The sequence below is a fragment of the Mustela lutreola genome, chromosome 12, assembly GCF_030435805.1.
Source record: "Mustela lutreola isolate mMusLut2 chromosome 12, mMusLut2.pri, whole genome shotgun sequence".
Lineage (NCBI taxonomy): Eukaryota > Metazoa > Chordata > Mammalia > Carnivora > Mustelidae > Mustela > Mustela lutreola.
In genome coordinates this window covers 60,002,501-60,014,748 of record NC_081301.1, presented here as the reverse complement: position 1 = coordinate 60,014,748, position 12,248 = coordinate 60,002,501, and the positions used below count along the sequence as shown (strand labels likewise).

General features: G+C 34.7%; 1 protein-coding gene across 40 annotated transcripts in view; it reads right to left on the bottom strand.

The window, feature by feature from the left end:
• The window catches only part of PTPRD (protein tyrosine phosphatase receptor type D), a 2,315,363-nt gene that overhangs the window by 174,600 nt on the left and 2,128,515 nt on the right, over nucleotides 1–12,248 (bottom strand). For all 40 annotated transcript variants that reach the window (XM_059143037.1, XM_059143036.1, XM_059143035.1 and 37 more), the window contains 2 exons: nucleotides 9,468–10,049; nucleotides 206–339 (listed from right to left, as the gene is read on the bottom strand). In XM_059143037.1, coding sequence (XP_058999020.1) covers nucleotides 206–339; nucleotides 9,468–10,049 — 716 coding nt within the window. The remainder of the gene's footprint in view (nucleotides 1–205; nucleotides 340–9,467; nucleotides 10,050–12,248) is intronic.

The following is a 12,248-nucleotide window of genomic DNA, read 5'->3' as shown; positions in this document are numbered from 1 at the left end:
GTGTTGGTCTTTGCCCCATTCTACCCCCCAAATCTTGAAATCAATATTCTGATTTTTTTTTGGTCAAGTTCCTTCTTTGATGAAGAAATCTTTCCTACAAAAGTCCTCTACAAATGTCTGACCTTTGGGCAGAAATTTGGCAAATACTCAAAAGTACAGTAGGCCCCAATATAGTGCATGACCAGAAGGTGAGAAACAGTCTTACCTCCTCTCCATGCTCCCCATCTTTGTAGACCAGTTCATAGTTAGCAATAGTGTCTGAACGTGGAGGTGTCCAAGACAGCAAAATACTTGTTTCAGACTCAGGTTCTGCTTTGAAGTTTAGTGGTTGCCCTGGCACTAAAAACAGGAAGGCAAAGGACTGAGTTCATCATCACCATGGGTGTTCAGAAACTCTTCCATTATTGCATCCATTTAAACCTCTCCAAATGTGTAAACACGTGTAGCTTAACAGACAGCTGGGTCCTTAACATTGTTTATAGTCCATTTTTCCTCCTTCAAAGTACAAGAATATTTTTAACATGGCACTTGTTCTTGATCAGTTTAAAATCTATATAAGATAGAGAGTTATCACACATAGAATAGAGCATAAATCTGATAATAAATCTGATGTCACAAATAATAAACTTACTTCATAATATTATTGTGATAAATAAGATGATTTATATAATGCATTTGTAATCAATATTGTCTAAATCATAACAAGTGCTAAATACATAAAAACCATTGCTATTTTACAACTGGGAATTTGTTCTTTAGCACTGCATTTCACTTTTAAAATTATTTCCAGTTTGGTTTATAAAATCCCACCTTTGCTACATTAACAAAACCTACTGGTAAACCAGAATTATGTAGTATTTTTTCTTACCAACCCACAATTTGAAAAAGAGGTTAAGAAAAAAAAAAGAAAACTATCACTTATAAATAATTACTTCTAAATCCCTAATTAACTTTCTCTTTTTTAAAAGGTTTTATTTACTTATTTGTCAGAGGGCCAGGACTCTGGGATCATGACCTGAGCCAAAGGCAGCTGCTTAACCAACTGAGCCACCCAGGAGTCCCAAGATACTCATTAATTTGATGCCTCTATGAACAGGGTATCTTTTTTTTTTCTTTTTTTTTTCTCTGTAAGTATTTGCTCAGTCAAAAGAAAATCAAAGAGCAAGAGCAAAAGAAGGGGGAAAGAGGGAAAAATTAACAGGAAAATAGAAAAGTAAATAGAGAACACACTAGTTCTAAACGGGAAATACCAAACATGCAACAATGGAGGCCAAGAACAATCAAACAGATGGGGACGTTATGATTAGATGTTAATATTCCGAAGATTAAAGGGGTTCTTAAGCCTAAAAATACACACACATACGCATATGTGTGTGGTCACTTCTTTCTATCTACTTTTGTTTCCTTTTTTCTTTCTCCCAACTTCCACAAGTCTGAGAAGGAAGAAAGCTTTGTGATAACTCCTGACTTAACCAAACTGGAACACAGTATTGTCAAGAATTAAAAACATGAACAGAACTAAAGGGCTGCTCTCAGGATAATAATTGCTTGTTATGTATTTCCTCCCTGTCTAATGCTAATAATAAATTGACATTAATTGAAAACATCTTGGAAATCTAATTAACTTTTTCTTAAACTGTTTACCTTTTTTGCTTTTAATTTGTCTTGGGCAAATTCCCAGTGGGCCTCAATGTTTCATCCTTGTTTAGTGACACAAATTTCATCTGACCCTCCAAATCTAGTAAGACACTTCTCCTTCTAAATAATGAGTTAAACAGGCTCAGAGCTTCAGAGGGTGTACTGTTCATTTTATTCTTGAACAAAGTAAGTAGTGGTCAAGAAACTTCAAATAATATATACAAGGTTCTCCTTGTTTGCTCTATCTTGCTCTTCTTTTGAAGTGGTCTGGAGGGTAATTTAATAGATGTTAAATTGTGGTAGAAATACAAATGTCCAGGGTGCCTGAGTGGCTCAATCTGTTAAGTGTCTGCCTTTGGATCAGATCATGATCCCAGGTTCCTGGGATCAAGTCCTCCATCTGCTCCCTGCTCAGTGAGGAGCCTCCTTCTCTGTCTGCCCCTCCCTCCCTGCTCTTGCTCACTCTCTCTCTCAAATAAATAAAATCTGAAAGAAAGAAAGAAAGAAAGAAAGAAAGAAAGAAAGAAAGAAAGAAAGAAAGAAAGAAAGGTATCAGGCAGAGGTATCAGGCAGATCACTTAGAGAGCATGGAAACCAGGTGGGGTCTGGGATCAATGGGAAAGTGCCTGGCACACCTGAAGGCATTGATAGTTTTCAACACCAAATGATTGCAGCTTTGTGCAGTGCTGGTCCAAGTTTGCCTGAACTTCTGATTTTTCAACAGAAGTTGACAGTGGATCCTGTCTGGAGTCACAGCTGAACCAGAGGGGAATTTTCTTTTGGTTCAAGCACCTTGGTGATTTTAAGATTTTATTAATCTTCGAGCACGTGCACGCGATGGAGAGCACAGGTCAGCAGCATGGTGGGGGCCGGGCAGAGGAAGATGCCTTGCTGAGCAGGGAGCCCAACTCAGGGCTCCATCCCAGGCCCCGGGGTATCATGACCTGAGCCCAAGGCAGATGCTTAACCTACCAAGCTACCCAAGAGCTCCTTCATGATATTTTTATTCAGCTCCTAGCACAGTGATGAATTTAAACCCAACCGTAGTTTGAGGATACCTCCAGAGATGCTTATCTTTGAAGGCGGGGAAAAAAGTCTACACAAGGTGTTTTCTGTTTGAAAGGTTGGAATTTTTTCTTCTTTATAGAAAAAAAAGAAGAAGAAGAAGTTGACAGTGAATCTTCTAGGTAAAATCTTTCAATTTTTAACCATTGGAAATTAATTGAATTAAATTAATTGAAAAACACGATAGGGGGCAAATTATGTCTACTGGCAAAATCCAGCAAATGGATCAGTGTTTTAAAAGACTTTTTTATTATATCAGGCTCTATGTTCATAAACACCTTAAAGTGCCACTACTTAGATCTCACTGGGAATTGAAGATTCACTTAGAGTTGCTTCCTCAAAGTCATTTAGCCATGTTGAAATAACCAGAATAAAACTGAGGCATCTAAGTAAAGGAAAAAAGCTATGAAACTAATGGATTTAGTTTTATATTCCTCAAACATAGTAGTCTTAATGATAATATATGTATATGAAGAAGCACTTCAGGGGGCTCCAAACGGTCTTATTTCTTTGTACTTTATTATTTTTCTTCTACTTATTTCTCTGTACTATTTGGAAACACAGAGAGTACTTCATGTTTGGTCAGTTATGGTGGCTTTATATTCTATCTCCAAATGTTCTTACAGTCTTTACAACTCAAAGTTATTGTCATTCTTTCATCTTCATTTCTTGTTTGTCTGTGTCTATTTTACTATTAAGAACTTTTCTGTGTTGTAGCATTTTCCTCATCAATTAACTGAACATAAATTTTATAGGAAACTCTGAGATTCTGGAAACTCAAGGAAAAAATTTAAAAGGCCTATCCAGAAACTTCAGTGCAATCGTTCTACATTAGCAAGGAAGATGTGATATTATTGACCATAAGCCAAATTTAGAATTTAGATGTGGACAGAGGAAAGGGAGGTAGAACTTACAATTTTTCCTTAAACCTATATTCAAGAAATGTTTGTATTCTGTCAAGTGGTATCAAGATTGTACTTTTCTTCTTGATTATTTAATGTCCACAAGAAAATATAAACATGAACTATCAAGTCTCCCAAACAAGATTATAATCCCATTGGTGAATGTAAAGTATTTGAGTAGTACTGCTATTATATTCCATATAAATATCTGAGCCACTCAAAGAATGAAGAATGAAAGAGAGATGAAGAATATCTGTATGTCATCTGAAATGCTGATAATATTAGAAGAAATCAATATTTAAGTAAAATTAAGTAAATATCTCTAAGGAGAAAAGGGTTATCATGTAGTAAGTAGATAGCCAACAATTTCACTTAGCCATATTATAAATATGAACTATTATCAGAGAAAGTTAAGTCATTATTGCTAAAATGCTTAGTATTTTAATAAGGTACACATTTGAAAATGTACCTAGCATGTTGATAAATAACAACAATAATAAAAGCAATGGCCAGAGTTATAAAGGTAGTAAAACAAAGCAAAATTCAAAACAAGGAATCTGATTTATAAGTGCTAAAAATATGTCATTGATAAAATAAGTACTTAATAGGCAAGCACCTGCACACATTTTATTCTCAATTGTCATTAAATTATCAGTGTGAAAAGTTAAATTTACATCTAGAGTTCCTTTACTCAAACTTCTTTTAGCTCCTTTGCTAAAACTATTTTAAGAATGCATTTAAATTGGACTCAGAAGCTAGGAAGTTGGAAATTAGTCTTTTTCTAATTCGCTTATTTAGACCTGTTGACATATACTAATGAAATGATTTAGTAAGTTCTAGAAACCTAAAATGTCATGTCTTTAAATATCATAGTTTTCTTTTTGTTTGTTTGTTTGTTATCCCGCCCCCCCCCCCTCCGGCAATGCTCAGCATTTGGAGTAGAATCAGCTTCTTCAAAAAGTTTAAGGTCGGTACTACTCAGTATTTATTTAGTAAACAGACATAACTATTTTCCTTCTAAAAGCCTATACTAGTAAAGTATACACATAGAAATCAGTAGACTTTACACAAGAATCTATTAAATGGACAGAAAAATTAGAGGTTTTCTAAAGAAAGAAAAAAGAAAGACAGGATTCAACAGATTTATAATGGCTTCAATTAGCATGAGCATCAGGCAACATTTTAGGGCGTTAGGTTTTAGATGTAATTTACTACATCCTGTATCACAGTTTTATTTGTACTTATTTTATACAATACAGTTACCATATATTCCTATTATAATAATCTATATAATAAAAATGTACAAAAAGACATCCTTTCAAAATGTGTATTCTAATAGTAGATATCTTTTTCTAGCACAATATAAATTCTTCCTTTGACAAGGACCATATACTGCATTCTCCATATTTTTAAGGTAAACTAGTGGCAAGCGACCGCACTGCCAAGAGTTAAAGCTATGGAAAAATTGGAAGATTAACCCATGTTTCTAGAAAATAATTAATTCAGAGTCCAATTTTAAATAAAAATAGGACTATTGTTGCCAGCGAATTAAAGATTAAAAAAATGAACATCTTTTAGATATAGAAGACATAGACATTTATATCTTTGTATCTATGAAATTAAAATATACTTGAGAAATTTATACATCTTAGTGAATTTTCATAGGATTGGAAAGATAAAATTGTAGTAAAAATAATTGTATCCTCAAATTTCCTATAGACCCTCTAAAAGAATATTCCACAATGATTTTATGTTTTTCCCTAGCTATGATCTTAAGAAATATTTAGTCAGCAAGGAAAAAAAAAAAGGAGAAGCTCAGCATTAATTATATTAGAACTAATATCATTGTATTTGGCAGGTGTCCACTAACATCAAATGGCCTTTGTTAATTAAAGCTAGGGAACAGATCAAATCATTGTGCTATTTTGGAAGGTTTTCTTAGCCTATTGATCTTGGCAGGCACAAGTCATTATGTCATTATATATCTTCTCAATCAATGGGTATTAAAAGTACAACTATTAAACAAGGTTCTTGGAAATAATGTAAAAATACTCAGAGATTGGGAACAACTCTTCTAATGCATCGGTGACCCACTTATCCAGATTTTTCCAATTTCAGAGTCCCTGGATCACATTACTCAATTGTATCTATTGTAGCACTGTCTTAAGTAAGTTATGGGTTATGACTTATGTCATATTATGTCCTTGGTGATAGATAAAACCAAATATGTACTATTTAACATCAGTTCTATATCTTTAAATAAACTGTGACAAAAGGCATTATTGTCTGTCTTCTCTGTTCTGAATATAAAGATTCTCATGATTCCCAAGGCTTCTTACATTTTAGGTGAATTTGTTTCCAGGAAGTATCTGGTATCTAAGATACCTAAATCTTCCTGATATCAGGGGGAAAAAAGTTATAAAACATTATGGATTCTTATGTTTAAATCTGTGGTTTGAAAACTTAGAACCAAATTTACCACTCAAGTATAATAACCTATGAAAAGAGGCATTCCTTTCTCTACTTTCAGATAAACCTTTTTTTTTAATATCTAAATAGTTTAAAGTACTTTTGTACTAGGATAATATAACAGCTACCTCAAATATTTTAGAAGTAAATTATATATAATTCTTTAATAAAGATATGAATAAATGAATGACTGTGTTTACTCTGTTTATTGAGCACCTGGTAGGCACAAAAATCTAGCAGACACTGAAACTATCACAAAAACAAATTATTAATTTAAAAATAATAATCCTTTAAAGTAGCTAGGGTGCCTGGATTTAAATTCTGCTTTCCCACTTACCAACATTATGACCACACAAAACAAGTTCCTGAATCTTCTTCAATCCTCAATTTACTCATTGGCAAATGGGGTAATTCCACATCTACCAAACTGGGTAGCAATATTAGTACATGCAACACTCACAGTACCAGTATATGTAGCTGTTTTTATTATGATGATGATTATATAGTACTTACTAAGTTATAAACTATTTCTATCCATTACCTAATCTATCACCCTGCAATGGATTGAAGTGTATTCCACAAAATTTTATATGTTAAATTCCTAACCCTCAGAATGTGACCTGATTTGGAAATAAGATTTTTGCAGATGTAATTATTTAAGATGAGGTCACTTGGTTGGGCCCTCATCCATTATGACTGGAATCCTTATGAAAAGGGTAAATTGAGACAAAAAGCCACACACACACAGAGAACACAATGTGACAATAAGGCAGAGATCAGGGTGATGTCTCTCCAAGCAAGGAACAGCCAAGATTGCTAGCAAACCAACAGAAGCTAAGAGAGAAGCCCAGAAGCTGCCCTGAGAAAGAACAAGTTCCATGTACCATGATCTCAGACTTCTAGCCATTGGAAGGGAGAGACAGTAAAATTAAAGTTGTTCAAGCCACCCAGTCTGTGGTATTTTGTTACAGGAGCCCTAGAAACCAAATACTACCTCTAAACTCTATAAGGTGGTTATTATTTTTGATGGTAAGAAAACTAAAGCTCAGAGAAGTGAAGGAAATTGTCCAGGGTTATAGAGCTAAAAATGGTATACTGGATATAAACTCTGGTTATATTACTCTGAAACTAGGCATTTTAAAAAAATCACCACTGAGGGACACCTGGGTGACTCAGTCAGTTAAACATCTGACTAGTGATTTCAGTTCAGGTCATGATCTCATGGGTGGTAGGACAGCCCTATATCTGGGCTCCATAGTCAGCATGGAGTCTGAGTTTCTCTCCCTCTGCCCCTCCTTGCAATTCTCTCTCTCTCTCTCAAATAAATAAATAGATCTTTAAAAACTATATCACCATAGGGACACCTGGGTAGCTGTGTTGGTTAAGCCGCTGCCTTCGGCTCAGGTCATGATCCCAGCGTCCTGGGATCAAGTCCCACATTGGGCTCCTTGCTCAGTGGGAGCCTGCTTCTCCGTCTGCCTCCGCCTGCCACTCTGTCTGCCTGTGCTCACTCTGACAAATAAATAAATAAAATCTTAAAAAAAAAAAAAAGTGCTTTAAAAAAAGAAAAACTATATCACCACTGAAAAATTAGAAGAACTGAAAGCGGAACACAAGTATATGTTCTTTGTATATACTTTCTTTTAACTTTAAATGGTTAGGAATCTGCTGAAATAGTGTAATAAAAAATAATGTCATAATAGTTGACCAGTTTTAGTCAAGAAGAAGAACAGGAGGACAAGATGCTCAGATTTCTATACTTTCTAATACAAGATATATGGAAAAGTTAATTACAGTGTTTTCCCATGTATTAATATAGCAAATAAGTACAGAAGAAATATAAAACTCAAGTAGGGAAAATATATGGATGTTTTTTAGTATAATTGTGGCAAGGTATATATATATATATATATATATATTACAGCTATCTTTCATATTATTAGAGAAAATAATATATCCATGAACAAATAGCAGGAACCCAATAACAGTATAAAAATAAAACAAAGTGAAGCAGACTGTAAATATATTCTGAGATCTCTAGTAGCTAGATAAAATAGGTAAACACTCTCAGTGGCATGATTCATAAAGAATAAAATATGAAAACAAGTCAGGGTTAAACATAGGTTTATCTAGTCCTAACACATCAGAAAATTCATTCCCAAGATTACCAGTGAGTTACACTTAGAGATTATAGCTATGTCCAATAATATGGTTTTTTATTAATATGTTTTTTATCTATATTCTCAGAACAAACCAATAGCATACCACCAAAACACTGAGTTGTTTTTTTTTTTTTTAAGGTTTTACTTATTAATTTGTCAGAGAGAGAGTAAGTGCACAAGCAGAGGGAACAGCAGGTATAGGGAAAAGCAGGCTCTCCACTGAGCAAGCAGCCCAGTGTGGAACTTGATCGCAGGGCCCTGGGATCATGACCCAAGCCAAAGGCAGCCACTTAACTGACTGAGCCACACAGGCATCCCCAAAACACTGAGATTAACACAAGTTACAAGATGCCAACACCTCATAGGAGTTAAATTAATAGCTCACACATGTTCAAGAATAAACTTTACAAGAAAGTTGCTATGTCATATCGTCAACCCAAGGCAAAATTGATCACTTTGAATCAAAGGCCAGAGAGGTCTCATATCCGCTTATGAAAACAGAATCACTAGAATGGCCAAGGGTTTCTCCATAAAATAGTGTGATATCTGCCTGAATGCCGATGAAAATGAGTCAACAAGACCCCAACATTTGATCTAGGATCTTGACAACTGTCTTTCTCCACCCATGAAACCATACAAAGAAAAAAATTCAAAAATCCATTAGGAGCATATATATATGCTCCTTGTATATATATATGCCCCCAGTGGGTAGCTTCCTGGAAAATAGAAGACACTTAAATGTGTAAGTAAGTAAGTAAGGGAGCAAGGCTCCCTGACAGTTTTATTTTTAACTTTATCTTGAACCACCCAATCTTTCATAATGAAATAATGAAATAATTCATATTTCATAATGAAATGAAATGAAATAATTTTGTAGGGGTATTCTATCAGAGTCACTAGTATAAAGCAACATATTTCTATTCTCAAAATGCTGCATGGAGGGTCCATTCATCTATCTCATTCAGAAAAATTTTCAAGTCACTTGGGTACAATTTTTTTAAAAAATGCATCCCTCTGCTTAAAAGTATTACTTTTAAGTATATAAAAGTAGTCTTTCAGGGGTCTACGCCTATCCCGCTCCAGATGCCTTATCTTAACCTCATTTAGAAACTCTAAGTCTCAAAAATTAAAATTCATAGTTATCTTTGTCCTGTCTTTGTTTTCACCATTCACACCTCTTAGTGGCTACTCCTTCCCTCCTGCTCTACTCCCCATCCACAACCAGACTTACCTCCTGTCTGAGTGATGACTTGTATGTCACTAGAAAGAGGACCATCTCCAATTGAGGTAAAAGCCAGAACTTTGACAGAATATGTTTTCTGGGGCACTAAGTTGCCAATAGTAGTGATTTGGCTGTCAGCTACATTATGCTTCATCCAGTTGTTGACGTGCTGAGTGGGATCCATTGTATAATAAACTCTGTATCCTTGGATCTGTCCATTTGGTTCTTCAGGCTCCTTCCACTGTACCAAAATGGTGGTTGAACTTAACATCCGCGCCTGGACATCCCGTGGGGCACTGGATGGTGCTTGTTCTGAGGTTTGCGTTAGCACAGGCTCACTAGGAGGTCCCCGCCCAATGTTATTGACAGCAACAACCCTGAATTCATAATCCGAGTAGGGACTTAGTCCAGCCACACTGTAGCGTGTCGTTGCCACCCCATCAATTTCTTTGTAAGGTTCCTCAGAATTTTTAGGTTTATGTTGAATGATGTAGTAAGAGACAGGCTCAGGGTTCCCAGAGTCCCATGTCAACGTGATGCTTGTGGCTGTGCTCTCAGTCACTACAGGAGTTCCTGGAGGTTTGGGTAAGGCTGGGAGGAAAAAGGACAGTGAATACCCATCATCTTTAAGGTATTACAAAGATCCATAAATTCTATATTGGAATGAGGATTATTTATCTACTGAAGATTTGATTAGATTAAATCATAACAAAAGATTGTTTTTGAAGTGGGTAGGCTGTACAGTAAGATGCATAGGGGGACAAATCCCATTTTGCCAGAAATACATTAGAGCCCTGTGATTTGAAGCTTGTGTTCAAATCCGCCAGTTATTAGCTATGTGATCCTGGATGCATGGCATAACCTCTCTTTGCTTTAGTTTTCACATGTGGAAAATGGGAATAAATATCACTGGGTTGTATTGTACAGCTGGGTAACTGTATTTCATGAGTTTGCTGAGAAGATTAATGAGCTACTCCACTAATCTTCTCAGAATGTATCTAGCACCCTCAAAAAACATTAATTGCAATTATTATTATTACTATAACCAAGAGTTTGGCCAATTAGCTCCTTGCTTCAAGAAATACACAATACAACTAAATGCCAACACTGAAAAGAACACAATTTAGAATATATTAAATGGCTTTAAATCACTATGGAACAATAATACCAATATTGTTTTTCAGTTTTAAGACTAGATAATATTACTATAATTAAAAAATAATAATAATAATCTAGGGGCACCTGCGTGGTTCAGATGGTTAAGCATCTGTCTTTGGCTCAGATAATGATCCCCAGGTCCTGGGATCTAGCCCTGAGTTTGGTTCCCAGCTCAGAGGGGAGCCTGCTTCTTCCTCTCCCTCTGCCCTTCCCCCCACTCATGCTCTCACTCTCTCCCTTTCTCTCATTCTCTGCGTATCTCAAATGAATAAATAAAATCTTTAAAAAACCCAAAATAATCCAACCAAGAATTTTAAGGTAAAAAAGAATAAAATTTTAATTAATTTCAAATTCATGTTTTTAGTTAATTTTCAAAAATGTTATTAAACTATATTCACAAATTTTTAAAGTAGTTTACTATCATAATATTAGTCTATATTCAGTATCAGCAATACTTAAACTCGTACTACCAGCTAACTTTTGAGAGAAAACCCAGAATGTAACACCCAAATGATCAGTACTTTTGTACCCTTTTTCCTTGACAGCATAAAGGCAAAAAGTATAGTAATCTCTGGAGTGACAGCTTTTCAAGAGTCAGAAACTTGTACTTGATTACAGATGTAACCCCAATACCTAGAATACTGCCTAGCAGTGTTAACTGAATGAATGCCTAATTGAGTGAATGAGTCAGGATGCATTCTCCTCACTCTCTTCCACTTGCTATTTTTGTTTTGATTTACTTTTTGCCTACAGAATTCACCCTTACATTTATTTATTTTTGAGGTAGCGAGAGTAGAGAATGACAAGAGCCTGGAAAACAAAGATAAGAAGTTGAACAAGATATTAGTTCATGTGACTCCTGATTTTGAATTCTTGAAGGTCTTCCGTAAACCTTCAAATATTTGCAACTGAAATAGTTATTATAAGAAAGGTGATTCAATATTTGTATATTACTCTAAGAACTATAGAATGATAATATTTGGCCAAAGGATTTTACTGAAAATAATAATAAAAAGCCATTTGAACAAATGTTCAAATACTCTGGATTGGCATTTTTCAAAACAGTATATGATCCACATTTTCCTCAGATGTGTTTCTGAATTATTAAGGTAAGTAGAAATATTTCTAACTAAATATGTGTATACTGATACTTAACACATTAGTTTTGCTGTCACATTTATTGTACAGTATAGGTTTTGTGCCTATAATGTATGGATAAGTTTAAGAATGCTTAAAAGAGTTACCGACACTCAATACAACATTACTATTTTAAGTGACTAAATGGTGACAATGGCATGTACTTTTGTTCTTATGTCACATTATTGCTTTTTATATGGCATATATTTGATATACATGCTTGGTGGGGATATGACACCAATTACAATATGTGTGTTATATTTTTTAGGAGCATATGTCCTGGAAGGCAAAGATCAGTTGTCGTTCATTTTTTCAATAGTTTCAGACATTTGCAAGAACCTAAAGTCACCCTTAGCCTGTGCCTTTTTACAAAAGTGTTCTAGAATTCCATAAACACTGATAAAAACAATTTGTGAAATTTGTAACTTTGGTTAACTTTTTATTTGTTTATAGGAAGATTTTATTTTTATTTTTTTCCACTTTATTTTATTTCTT